The sequence below is a fragment of the Anopheles nili genome, chromosome 2, assembly GCF_943737925.1.
Source record: "Anopheles nili chromosome 2, idAnoNiliSN_F5_01, whole genome shotgun sequence".
NCBI lineage: Eukaryota > Metazoa > Arthropoda > Insecta > Diptera > Culicidae > Anopheles > Anopheles nili.
In genome coordinates, this window is record NC_071291.1 from 51,186,725 (window position 1) to 51,199,528 (window position 12,804).

Consider the following 12,804-nt stretch of genomic DNA (forward strand, 5'->3'; position numbering starts at 1 on the left):
AGGTTAGACGATTTTTTTTAAACAATTCGTGCTTTTATTTGTAGGGGCCGGTAAACGATAGTGAAACGACGGCGAACCTTTCCTTACATGCAAGGAGCATCAGAGCAGATTACACAAACCACATGACAAGAGGCAGCTGACTGAATATTGATTGATTGTTTTGTACACAGGACTTCAATGATCGGGCCAGTAAAGAAGAAGAAGATTGATTGGGTTGTTTCACATACAACCGAAGACTACTCTATAAAAGGATTTCCCGTAATCCATGGCCATCGAACACTGTATGACAAAACAGCTAGACCTGCTGCCAACTCAACACCGTAAGCGTAACGGTCAACGCGTGGTTAAGAGGATATCGCACGTGTTCACCTCTCAGATCATACACGTTTGTTCTTGGGAAATGGCTGGCTCAACCACAAGCCAACGAACGGTCAAAAGCCCGCGGCTTTGCTAGAGCTTTCTATATGACTTGAACTTAGACTCACGTAGCTGTGCTACGCAGTGCGACTCAGTCGAGACTTGAACCCGACCCGATGGTGATGATACCACGTGTGCTTGTGCCGTACGCTAACGCTTCGGCTAGCATGCTCAGACGATCGAAGTATAGTTTGGAAACCGAGTAAAAAAGGGGAGCATGCTTTCCCGAGCTTCGTTGGTTTTCCACAGCAGGGAGATCATAGCAAATGAGAGGAAGCCAAAGCGAACCAAGCGGCAAATTTCTAAGCGTTTTCTGGCCAATGAAAGCTACTGCCGGATGAGTTCTGAGGAGCCGGTGAGCGACCGTATTCGTTCGCGACACCAGGCACGATCGCTTGCTTCTCAAAGGGGAATATCCTATACGATGTATACTTTTAACGACGATGTCCTTCCATCTACCGTTTCAGCCAAATGTACGAGAAACCCAACTCTCCTCTACTAAAAGAACTGAACGGTGTGTGTGTGTATATATGATAATAATGCTCTCTTGACGACGACAACAATCTCGGCGCTACCGAAATGATGGAAAGCGTCCTCCGGAGATGGTAAGCATAGCAGCTTGTTGGTCTTTTAATGAAATGATTTCTTTTCTGTTTTAGGCTACGGATGTGCAACGAACGGATGGCACTCCTCATATCCTCGAAACACATGAAACAAATAGTAGGCGAACAATTTGAATTGATTTGTTGAATTTGATAGAAGCGTAAGCGATAGGAAAGGGGCTTGGGTACACGATCGCACAAACATAACACATATGAGCACAGCAGAACAATTCTCTTGCAAAGCAATAGTTGTGGTCCTGAAAAGGACCGTTTTTTTTTGTTTGGTGGCTTTCGTCGTCGTTTTGAACAGCGCGTTAGCTTACTTCGAGCTGGTGTACTTGGTGACGGCCTTCGTGCCTTCGGAGACGGCGTGCTTGGCCAGCTCACCGGGCAGGAGCAGACGGACCGCGGTTTGGATTTCGCGGGACGTGATCGTCGAGCGCTTGTTGTAGTGCGCCAGTCGGGACGCCTCGGCGGCAATGCGCTCGAAGATGTCGTTGACGAAGCTATTCATGATGCTCATCGCCTTGGACGAAATGCCAGTGTCCGGGTGGACTTGCTTCAGCACCTTGTAGATGTAGATGGCATAGCTTTCCTTGCGGGTCTTCCTTTTCTTTTTTTTGTCCGACTTAGAAATGTTCTTCTGAGCCTTTCCGGACTTCTTGGCGGCTTTTCCGCTGGTTTTCGGTGCCATTTCGATGCTAAGATGCAAAGATGCTGCTGCTGCTGGTACAACAAAACTCGGGAGATGTGAGCGCGATACACGAAGCGTACGGAATCGTTGTTCTCTCGAAACTAGGGGTTCCCTGCGGGCCGGAACCCGCTTTTAACTGGGTGCCGTGCCGACCCTCGACAGCTCGACTGCTTCGGGTCGTATCTGGCGGCCATATATAAACCGGAGAACGTCCCGTTTTACGCTAGTCTGGGAATTGAACCTGCGAGAGCGCAAGACGCACACAGAGTTGAGTTTAGCATCAATAAAGCAGCATAACCATGTCTGGCCGTGGCAAAGGAGGAAAAGTTAAGGGAAAGGCAAAGTCCCGCTCGAATCGTGCCGGTTTGCAATTCCCGGTTGGTCGTATCCATCGGCTGCTGCGTAAGGGCAACTATGCCGAACGTGTCGGTGCCGGAGCGCCGGTATATCTGGCCGCCGTGATGGAATATCTGGCCGCTGAAGTTCTCGAGTTGGCAGGAAACGCCGCCCGTGACAACAAGAAGACGCGCATCATCCCACGTCATCTGCAGCTTGCGATCCGCAATGACGAGGAGTTGAACAAACTGCTGTCGGGAGTGACTATCGCCCAGGGTGGCGTCCTTCCCAACATCCAGGCCGTGTTGTTGCCGAAGAAAACTGAGAAGAAGGCCTAAGTCTGAGTCGCCACGATCGATCGTATCGGCATCGTACACCCCAAAGCAAAAACCGTCCTTTTCAGGGCGACAAAAGTCATTAGGAAAAGAAGTGTAGCATAGCACAGTACAGAAAGAACGTTTCAGTCGCAGGGATGTTGATATAAAACTGAGAAAAAAAATAAAACTAAGCGGGCTTCTGCAGACAGCAAATAAAAGTTATAAGGCTCAGAGCCACCCCTAAAGCAGATACTGAGTAAAGAGTAGGAATCTAGATTAAGTTGGCAACACTAAAGTGTGAAATATACACCAATACAAAATACAGGCGGGGGCCGTACTATGCCAGTCCCACATCCAGTTAAGCCCACATGAATTCGTACCCGGTATCCTGCAGGAATAACGATCCTACAAAAAACATTGACCTGCAAGCAATTTGGGTAGATTTGAGTCTTTCGTGGGTAGTACGTTGGCTGTGTTAGTTGGTCATGGCAAATATGACTTGGAATTTTCACGTAGCTGCAAAATGCTAGCTAGCATGTGGTCCTAGCGAAAGCGATAGAGAGCGATATAATTCTTTGACAAAATGCTAGTTGTGGTCCTGAAAAGGACCGTTTTGTATGTGTGATGGTAGCGGCGGTTGCTGCTGCTGGCGACTTAACCTCCAAAACCGTAGAGCGTGCGTCCCTGGCGCTTGAGCGCGTAAACGACATCCATCGCGGTGACGGTTTTGCGCTTGGCGTGCTCGGTGTACGTGACCGCGTCACGGATGACGTTCTCCAGGAACACCTTCAGCACACCACGGGTTTCCTCGTAGATGAGACCGGAGATGCGCTTGACACCACCACGGCGCGCCAGACGGCGGATGGCTGGCTTGGTGATGCCCTGGATGTTATCACGTAACACTTTACGGTGACGCTTGGCTCCTCCTTTGCCCAATCCTTTGCCTCCCTTGCCGCGTCCGGTCATGATTCGGTTCTCTTCGGTTAATCGGATCGATGGTCAATCGCACGATCGATGCGCACTCTGTTGAGGTTGGTGTTAGAATGTTAGCAGTTTTACCGGCTTTCGCCTATTTAAAGATGCTGTCGAATGAGCGTGTAGTTGTGGCTTACGTGTGTTTGTATGTGTGTGTGTACACGCATACACAGCGAAGCTTTTATAAAGGAGACGTCTAGCTGTTTTGCGCGTTATTTCAGTGCTTATACTCAGAGGAAACGGTTCCAGCAGCGCAGCATCCAAGCAACCAACCAACCAACTAAGAGATGGCCCGTACCAAGCAAACTGCCCGCAAGTCAACCGGAGGAAAGGCTCCCCGCAAGCAGCTCGCCACCAAGGCAGCGCGCAAGAGTGCCCCGGCCACTGGTGGTGTGAAGAAGCCCCATCGTTACCGCCCCGGTACGGTCGCGCTGCGCGAGATCCGTCGCTACCAGAAGTCGACCGAACTGCTGATCCGCAAGCTGCCCTTCCAGCGGCTGGTGCGTGAGATCGCCCAGGACTTCAAGACCGATCTGCGCTTCCAGAGCTCGGCCGTGATGGCGCTGCAGGAGGCCAGCGAGGCGTACTTGGTCGGTCTGTTCGAGGACACGAATCTGTGCGCGATTCACGCCAAGCGTGTTACCATCATGCCAAAGGACATCCAGCTGGCGCGTCGTATCCGTGGCGAGCGTGCTTAAGTCGGTTCGGTCGATCGGTCGGTCCCACAAAACACCCACAAAAAAAAAAACGGTCCTTTTCAGGACCACCAATTGTCGATTGGAAAGAATTGTTGAAGCAAGTTTCCCGACGCTTACTGTCGAAGACGTATAGGAAAAGGGGGTCCCGGACGAGGAAAATGGTGAAAATTTTTGATGCAGCTAAAAATCGAGAAAAATCGAATGAACAATTAACTGCTCTACGCATATGGGTGCAAATGGTGCCTTTTGTCCGAAAAATGGAAAAAACTGTTCGCGGCTAACACCCGGTCGACCAGCAGGGCCCGCTGGCGTACCGTTGACGTCATCGCCCGGGCGCTGCGTTTGCAAGAGAGTGAGAGGTGGCGTACGACGAGCAATGCGCTCTCGCCATGACTTGGTGTGCGGCAACCAAAGCAAGCTGCGCGAACAAATGACCGGTCCTTCCATCGGAGCCTGATCGTACAGCTGCATTATGAAAACGTCGTATTTCCAGATAAAAATTATTGTTGGCCAAGAGTTGTATCATTGAAGCACTGAACCACTGAAAGTATGATTTTTTTTCACCCTTTCTATTAAGTATTTGCCAATATTGGCATTGACTTTGACGGTGTTACGATCATTACCGAGTAGGGTTGAGGAAAATTTGACGTTTAAACCGCCCCGTAGGACCGTAGTATTTGTCCGTACTGTTTGTTCTATGCTCTGCTGTGCTCTATTTGCCCTTTTTTCCTTTTTTTTGGATGTAAAGTTTAATGTCAACAATATGATCTATTGCATCGATGATCGTAAAGCTTTGTGTTTAAATACAAATAATTTGTTTTTACTCTGACGTTTGACTGTACACTAGATTTTGCCAAGTACAAAATAGATAAAACGCGCTAGAACAAACAGAACTATAGACCAATTTTAGCAATCCAATTTGCCATGCAGATATATTTGCAAGGATTGTTTGCCTTCTAGTACAAACAAAAACATTGTTGATGTATGTTGTTATTGTTGTCGCAAATGTTGACATTGCGAAGAGGAGAGCGAAGCATTAAACATATTTTGATTGATTTATTTTTATTTATAAATTAAAGATTTAAATGTTTGTTTTGATTTCAACCCCTTTGCAGTCTTTCGATTTCGAAAAAATGATTATGAACAAATTGTCACCCGTTTTTATTTTAGTGTGTTGTTAAAAACGTGCTGATAAATGGCTCAGTGTTTCAGAAAATTACTTAAAAACTACATCGTTGTTTTTTAATATCAAAGAATACAATGTTTTTGAATTTTAACATAACTTTATCGTAGTATTCTCCGTAGGTAGTGCAAAGAATTCGATTCAAAGTTTATAGTTTTTTTCACTGAATTAGGTGATAAAATTAGAGTTGATTTCGACGACATTTTTACTCCGAGGTGAATATTTTATGCTAAAAGGATATACCAAACCGGGAAACTTATACTTCATCACATTTTGTATAGAGAGTTTTAAGAAGCGTATACGCAATGTTTAGGTCAAATCAGATATCATTTGTCAGGGTGTCTCCAAAGGACGGTTTGGCTTCTTTACAAACAGATTTATAAATCCTGTTCAGTCAACAATTTGTCAACTTTTGGTTTATATGGGAGCCCCCCTTTGTTCCCCATTGAGGATTCGAGATTCACCTGCAAGGTGTTCGACAATGAAAGTCAGCTCAGATCCAGGCGCACACGAACATAGCAATTGGGGTGGATGGATCAGATTTTTCAATGCGAAGCTGCGGCAAAGGACCTAGCAAACTGCAAGGCTATGCTTGAACGGGATATGTCACCAAGTCGTGCTCAATCAATTTGCAGGTTCAATTGCGCTTAATGAAACACTGAATTTGAATTTTGTAAGTAAAGTTGCGCGTCATACACCAAATACAAACGTTAGGCAACTGATTGATGTGGAGTGATTCTATAGTTCGAGTGCTCAAAGACACGCTGCAATGTACAACAATAAACGGGCCTTTTTTTGTTACATTTTCTACCAGGCAAAATGGTGATGATACCCAATTGGTTTCAAAAACTCTGGTCTAAACATGCTGTTACTCAAAACTTACACTGTGACTTTGAGTGGACTCGCAGCGATGCTGTTGAGTGGAGATAATACGGTGTCATGTCGCCATGTCGCCAAACGTTTTTGGCTGTGGGACACGCAGCTTCCACCATATCATACCGAAAGGATCAAAAAGAGTTTGATGAATTTGTGTCATCCCTTTTGGGTCATTTTTATTTGTAAGATAAGAAACTTATTTAGCTCAATTCAAAGAATAAAATTATCAAAAAGAATAAAAGTCAAGAATAAAATTATCAATGAAAGTTTTAAATCCGTTCATTAAATGCCCATTAAGTGCACAAAATGCTACGATTCTAGCGATTCTTCGAGCTCATACGTCAGAGCCACGGTTGCACCGGCTCTAATTCTTCAAGTTCTACGTTTGAAATTTTGGAGGAATTTCCGATGAATTGTTGGCTTTTTTTGCGTTCCTTCGTATTTCTGTTTGGTCATAAATGTGATAAGTGGGAATAATAGCTGTTCTAAATATACGAAAATGGCATTTTAATATGAAGCATTTTTGCCGTCACCCCAAAAAGGGGTGATATGGAAATGTGGAAAAGCTGCCGTCAGTCACCTTTTGACTGACATGGCACGCACGTTGTTAATAAGATACATCATGTCGAGCCCATCCCCATCCATTCGTTCCATTCTAGGTGACCCTGGATGGCTTTGCATTTTCTCTAATTCGCGTTTCCGTTCTGTCCGTGATAATGCCCCCTGGCAGGTCCGTGATAATGCCCCTCCGGCTAACTTTTTCATAACAAAAAAATGAGTGTGATATGAATCCAAATACTCCACGAAAAAAAAAAATAGTATCAACCGTGCTTTATTCCGCTGTTCATCGAATCAATATACAAATTCATCGATTAATTGCCATATTGGCTGCATTACGCTCACGAGTTCACCTGTTATCCTGCTTTGCTTTGGTTGTCTCACTCTACTACGGGCGCAACGCAAACAAGGAAGTGTCATTAGTACGCAGCACTTGAACGGGATCGGACGTCCGCCAGCCGCAAGTAGTGTGACAGGATGTGTGTGTGCGCGCGCGCGTGTGTGTGTGTGTGTAACTATCGGTAGGGATACCTTTGTTTCTGAGAGCTGGGAGCTTCTTTCACCGGAAAAGTACTTAAAATGTGCGTGTTTGTTGGAACTGGAAAAAGCAGCCACAGGTGATAGCGATTGTGCTGTGCGCGTGCGCATGTCGATACATTACGTGTGCGTCGTGGGCTACCCACGGCGAAGTTTCTTCCAGGAACAACGCGCAACGCGTGTTGCTCTTTTGTTCCGATCATCAGTGCGAAGGTTGGCAAGAATTGGCACGCGTGCGTGCGTGTGTGTATGGTTTCTACTGGAAATCATTCGTGCCCATAGACACGCCAGGAAACGTGTGCGTGTGTGCAAAAGGGACGCCTGCGAGTGTAGCTAGCTGCTAGTCACAATTCGTGCGCAATGTGGACAGTACCCAAAAAAATCACCATGCAAACGTCAAACGGCACTAGCATAAACATAGGGTGGCTTTGTTTTTTTACATTTCGCCACTGTGTGTGACAATTGTATTGATTGTATGGAGTGTCAGGTTGGATGTACGGCATCGATGCTTAGGACCAAACAAAGTTGTGATTGCCAATGCCAATTGAAGCTGAACGAAGCTGAAGAAGAAGCTCAAATTCTCTGTGCGCCTGGGTGCCGAGCGGCTAGTATGGTATGGTATGGTATGTATGCTGCAGATTAGGTTAGACGATTTTTTTTAAACAATTCGTGCTTTTATTTGTAGGGGCCGGTAAACGATAGTGAAACGACGGCGAACCTTTCCTTACATGCAAGGAGCATCAGAGCAGATTACACAAACCACATGACAAGAGGCAGCTGACTGAATATTGATTGATTGTTTTGTACACAGGACTTCAATGATCGGGCCAGTAAAGAAGAAGAAGATTGATTGGGTTGTTTCACATACAACCGAAGACTACTCTATAAAAGGATTTCCCGTAATCCATGGCCATCGAACACTGTATGACAAAACAGCTAGACCTGCTGCCAACTCAACACCGTAAGCGTAACGGTCAACGCGTGGTTAAGAGGATATCGCACGTGTTCACCTCTCAGATCATACACGTTTGTTCTTGGGAAATGGCTGGCTCAACCACAAGCCAACGAACGGTCAAAAGCCCGCGGCTTTGCTAGAGCTTTCTATATGACTTGAACTTAGACTCACGTAGCTGTGCTACGCAGTGCGACTCAGTCGAGACTTGAACCCGACCCGATGGTGATGATACCACGTGTGCTTGTGCCGTACGCTAACGCTTCGGCTAGCATGCTCAGACGATCGAAGTATAGTTTGGAAACCGAGTAAAAAAGGGGAGCATGCTTTCCGAGCTTCGTTGGTTTTCCACAGCAGGGAGATCATAGCAAATGAGAGGAAGCCAAAGCGAACCAAGCGGCAAATTTCTAAGCGTTTTCTGGCCAATGAAAGCTACTGCCGGATGAGTTCTGAGGAGCCGGTGAGCGACCGTATTCGTTCGCGGACACCAGGCACGATCGCTTGCTTCTCAAAGGGGGAATATCCTATACGATGTATACTTTAACGACGATGTCCTTCCATCTACCGTTTCAGCAAATGTACGAGAAACCCAACTCTCCTCTACTAAAGAACTGAACGGTGTGTGTGTGTATATATGATAATAATGCTCTCTTGACGACGACAACAATCTCGGCGCTACCGAAATGATGGAAAGCGTCCTCCGGAGATGGTAAGCATAGCAGCTTGTTGGTCTTTTAATGAAATGATTTCTTTTCTGTTTTAGGCTACGGATGTGCAACGAACGGATGGCACTCCTCATATCCTCGAAACACATGAAACAAATAGTAGGCGAACAATTTGAATTGATTTGTTGAATTTGATAGAAGCGTAAGCGATAGGAAAGGGGCTTGGGTACACGATCGCACAAACATAACACATATGAGCACAGCAGAACAATTCTCTTGCAAAGCAATAGTTGTGGTCCTGAAAAGGACCGTTTTTTTTTTTGTTTGGTGGCTTTCGTCGTCGTTTTGAACAGCGCGTTAGCTTACTTCGAGCTGGTGTACTTGGTGACGGCCTTTCGTGCCTTCGGAGACGGCGTGCTTGGCCAGCTCACCGGGCAGGAGCAGACGGACCGCGGTTTGGATTTCGCGGGACGTGATCGTCGAGCGCTTGTTGTAGTGCGCCAGTCGGGACGCCTCGGCGGCAATGCGCTCGAGATGTCGTTGACGAAGCTATTCATGATGCTCATCGCCCTTGGACGAAATGCCAGTGTCCGGGTGGGACTTGCTTCAGCACCTTGTAGATGTAGATGGCATAGCTTTCCTTGCGGGTCTTCCTTTTCTTTTTTTTGTCCGACTTAGAAATGTTCTTCTGAGCCTTTCCGGACTTCTTGGCGGCTTTTCCGCTGGTTTTCGGTGCCATTTCGATGCTAAGATGCAAAGATGCTGCTGCTGCTGGTACAACAAAACTCGGGAGATGTGAGCGCGATACACGAAGCGTACGGAATCGTTGTTCTCTCGAAACTAGGGGTTCCCTGCGGGCCGGAACCCGCTTTTAACTGGGTGCCGTGCCGACCCTCGACAGCTCGACTGCTTCGGGTCGTATCTGGCGGCCATATATAAACCGGAGAACGTCCCGTTTTACGCTAGTCTGGGAATTGAACCTGCGAGAGCGCAAGACGCACACAGAGTTGAGTTTAGCATCAATAAAGCAGCATAACCATGTCTGGCCGTGGCAAAGGAGGAAAAGTTAAGGGAAAGGCAAAGTCCCGCTCGAATCGTGCCGGTTTGCAATTCCCGGTTGGTCGTATCCATCGGCTGCTGCGTAAGGGCAACTATGCCGAACGTGTCGGTGCCGGAGCGCCGGTATATCTGGCCGCCGTGATGGAATATCTGGCCGCTGAAGTTCTCGAGTTGGCAGGAAACGCCGCCCGTGACAACAAGAAGACGCGCATCATCCCACGTCATCTGCAGCTTGCGATCCGCAATGACGAGGAGTTGAACAAACTGCTGTCGGGAGTGACTATCGCCCAGGGTGGCGTCCTTCCCAACATCCAGGCCGTGTTGTTGCCGAAGAAAACTGAGAAGAAGGCCTAAGTCTGAGTCGCCACGATCGATCGTATCGGCATCGTACACCCCAAAGCAAAAAACCGTCCTTTTCAGGGCGACAAAAGTCATTAGGAAAAGAAGTGTAGCATAGCACAGTACAGAAAGAACGTTTCAGTCGCAGGGATGTTGATATAAAACTGAGAAAAAAAATAAAACTAAGCGGGCTTCTGCAGACAGCAAATAAAAGTTATAAGGCTCAGAGCCACCCCTAAAGCAGATACTGAGTAAAGAGTAGGAATCTAGATTAAGTTGGCAACACTAAAGTGTGAAATATACACCAATACAAAATACAGGCGGGGGGCCGTACTATGCCAGTCCCACATCCAGTTAAGCCCACATGAATTCGTACCCGGTATCCTGCAGGAATAACGATCCTACAAAAAACATTGACCTGCAAGCAATTTGGGTAGATTTGAGTCTTTCGTGGGTAGTACGTTGGCTGTGTTAGTTGGTCATGGCAAATATGACTTGGAATTTTCACGTAGCTGCAAAATGCTAGCTAGCATGTGGTCCTAGCGAAAGCGATAGAGAGCGATATAATTCTTTGACAAAATGCTAGTTGTGGTCCTGAAAAGGACCGTTTTGTATGTGTGATGGTAGCGGCGGTTGCTGCTGCTGGCGACTTAACCTCCAAAACCGTAGAGCGTGCGTCCCTGGCGCTTGAGCGCGTAAACGACATCCATCGCGGTGACGGTTTTGCGCTTGGCGTGCTCGGTGTACGTGACCGCGTCACGGATGACGTTCTCCAGGAACACCTTCAGCACACCACGGGTTTCCTCGTAGATGAGACCGGAGATGCGCTTGACACCACCACGGCGCGCCAGACGGCGGATGGCTGGCTTGGTGATGCCCTGGATGTTATCACGTAACACTTTACGGTGACGCTTGGCTCCTCCTTTGCCCAATCCTTTGCCTCCCTTGCCGCGTCCGGTCATGATTCGGTTCTCTTCGGTTAATCGGATCGATGGTCAATCGCACGATCGATGCGCACTCTGTTGAGGTTGGTGTTAGAATGTTAGCAGTTTTACCGGCTTTCGCCTATTTAAAGATGCTGTCGAATGAGCGTGTAGTTGTGGCTTACGTGTGTTTGTATGTGTGTGTGTACACGCATACACAGCGAAGCTTTTATAAAGGAGACGTCTAGCTGTTTTGCGCGTTATTCAGTGCTTATACTCAGAGGAAACGGTTCCAGCAGCGCAGCATCCAAGCAACCAACCAACCAACTAAGAGATGGCCCGTACCAAGCAAACTGCCCGCAAGTCAACCGGAGGAAAGGCTCCCCGCAAGCAGCTCGCCACCAAGGCAGCGCGCAAGAGTGCCCCGGCCACTGGTGGTGTGAAGAAGCCCCATCGTTACCGCCCCGGTACGGTCGCGCTGCGCGAGATCCGTCGCTACCAGAAGTCGACCGAACTGCTGATCCGCAAGCTGCCCTTCCAGCGGCTGGTGCGTGAGATCGCCCAGGACTTCAAGACCGATCTGCGCTTCCAGAGCTCGGCCGTGATGGCGCTGCAGGAGGCCAGCGAGGCGTACTTGGTCGGTCTGTTCGAGGACACGAATCTGTGCGCGATTCACGCCAAGCGTGTTACCATCATGCCAAAGGACATCCAGCTGGCGCGTCGTATCCGTGGCGAGCGTGCTTAAGTCGGTTCGGTCGATCGGTCGGTCCCACAAAACACCCACAAAAAAAAAAACGGTCCTTTTCAGGACCACCAATTGTCGATTGGAAAGAATTGTTGAAGCAAGTTTCCCGACGCTTACTGTCGAAGACGTATAGGAAAAGGGGGGTCCCGGACGAGGGAAAATGGTTGAAAATTTTTGATGCAGCTAAAAATCGAGAAAAATCGAATGAACAATTAACTGCTCTACGCATATGGGTGCAAATGGTGCCTTTTGTCCGAAAAATGGAAAAAAACTGTTCGCGGCTAACACCCGGTCGACCAGCAGGGCCCGCTGGCGTACCGTTGACGTCATCGCCCGGGCGCTGCGTTTGCAAGAGAGTGAGAGGTGGCGTACGACGAGCAATGCGCTCTCGCCATGACTTGGTGTGCGGCAACCAAAGCAAGCTGCGCGAACAAATGACCGGTCCTTCCATCGGAGCCTGATCGTACAGCTGCATTATGAAAACGTCGTATTTCCAGATAAAAATTATTGTTGGCCAAGAGTTGTATCATTGAAGCACTTGAACCACTGAAAGTATGATTTTTTTTCACCCCTTTCTATTAAGTATTTGCCAATATTGGCATTGGACTTTGACGGTGTTACGATCATTACCGAGTAGGGTTGAGGAAAATTTGACGTTTAAACCGCCCCGTAGGACCGTAGTATTTGTCCGTACTGTTTGTTCTATGCTCTGCTGTGCTCTATTTGCCCTTTTTTCCTTTTTTTTGGATGTAAAGTTTAATGTCAACAATATGATCTATTGCATCGATGATCGTAAAGCTTTGTGTTTAAATACAAATAATTTGTTTTTACTCTGACGTTTGACTGTACACTAGATTTTGCCAAGTACAAAATAGATAAAACGCGCTAGAACAAACAGAACTATAGACCAATTTTAGCAATCCAATTT

At 47.4% G+C, this 12,804-nt stretch overlaps 6 protein-coding genes and 1 pseudogene across 6 annotated transcripts; 3 read left to right on the forward strand and 4 right to left on the reverse strand.

Annotated features, from left to right (window-relative positions):
* Positions 1–1,308: 1,308 nt before the first annotated feature.
* Positions 1,309–1,778, reverse strand: LOC128731498 (histone H2B). The gene has a single exon (XM_053824623.1). It carries the CDS (start codon positions 1,711–1,713, stop codon positions 1,339–1,341), a length of 375 nt encoding a protein of 124 aa, XP_053680598.1. The 5' UTR covers positions 1,714–1,778; the 3' UTR covers positions 1,309–1,338.
* Positions 1,779–2,010: 232 nt separating this feature from the next.
* On the forward strand, positions 2,011–2,679 carry LOC128731497 (histone H2A). The gene has a single exon (XM_053824622.1). It carries the CDS (start codon positions 2,013–2,015, stop codon positions 2,385–2,387), a length of 375 nt encoding a protein of 124 aa, XP_053680597.1. The 5' UTR covers positions 2,011–2,012; the 3' UTR covers positions 2,388–2,679.
* Positions 2,680–3,020: 341 nt separating this feature from the next.
* LOC128722025 (histone H4) lies at positions 3,021–3,421 on the reverse strand. The gene has a single exon (XM_053815836.1). The coding sequence runs from the start codon at positions 3,330–3,332 to the stop codon at positions 3,021–3,023; it is 312 nt and encodes a 103-aa protein (XP_053671811.1). The 5' UTR covers positions 3,333–3,421.
* On the forward strand, positions 3,320–11,876 carry LOC128725484 (uncharacterized). Its single transcript, XM_053819239.1, has 4 exons — positions 3,320–4,027; positions 8,909–8,969; positions 9,868–10,217; positions 11,466–11,876. The coding sequence occupies exons 1-4, from the start codon at positions 3,629–3,631 to the stop codon at positions 11,874–11,876; spliced, it is 1,221 nt and encodes a 406-aa protein (XP_053675214.1). The 5' UTR covers positions 3,320–3,628.
* On the reverse strand, positions 9,173–9,614 carry LOC128722023 (histone H2B-like; annotated as a pseudogene).
* LOC128722022 (histone H2A) lies at positions 9,849–10,258 on the forward strand. Its single transcript, XM_053815833.1, has one exon. It carries the CDS (start codon positions 9,849–9,851, stop codon positions 10,221–10,223), a length of 375 nt encoding a protein of 124 aa, XP_053671808.1. The 3' UTR covers positions 10,224–10,258.
* LOC128722024 (histone H4) lies at positions 10,859–11,259 on the reverse strand. Its single transcript, XM_053815835.1, has one exon. It carries the CDS (start codon positions 11,168–11,170, stop codon positions 10,859–10,861), a length of 312 nt encoding a protein of 103 aa, XP_053671810.1. The 5' UTR covers positions 11,171–11,259.
* Positions 11,877–12,804: the final 928 nt, after the last annotated feature.

What these genes read in the sequence shown, in the direction of transcription:
- LOC128722022 (XM_053815833.1), top strand. Translation starts at nt 9,849, where the DNA reads ATGTCTGGCCGTGGCAAAGGAGGAAAAGTTAAGGGAAAGGCAAAGTCC.
- LOC128731498 (XM_053824623.1), bottom strand. Translation starts at nt 1,713, where the DNA reads ATGGCACCGAAAACCAGCGGAAAAGCCGCCAAGAAGTCCGGAAAGGCT.
- LOC128731497 (XM_053824622.1), top strand. Translation starts at nt 2,013, where the DNA reads ATGTCTGGCCGTGGCAAAGGAGGAAAAGTTAAGGGAAAGGCAAAGTCC.
- LOC128722025 (XM_053815836.1), bottom strand. Translation starts at nt 3,332, where the DNA reads ATGACCGGACGCGGCAAGGGAGGCAAAGGATTGGGCAAAGGAGGAGCC.
- LOC128722024 (XM_053815835.1), bottom strand. Translation starts at nt 11,170, where the DNA reads ATGACCGGACGCGGCAAGGGAGGCAAAGGATTGGGCAAAGGAGGAGCC.
- LOC128725484 (XM_053819239.1), top strand. Translation starts at nt 3,629, where the DNA reads ATGGCCCGTACCAAGCAAACTGCCCGCAAGTCAACCGGAGGAAAGGCT. An exon ending in TGGCGCGTCGTATCCGTGGC is followed by an intron (nt 4,028 to 8,908) that starts GAGCGTGCTTAA and finishes TTTCTGTTTTAG; the next exon opens with GCTACGGATGTGCAACGAAC. An exon ending in CGAAGAAAACTGAGAAGAAG is followed by an intron (nt 10,218 to 11,465) that starts GCCTAAGTCTGA and finishes ACCAACTAAGAG; the next exon opens with ATGGCCCGTACCAAGCAAAC.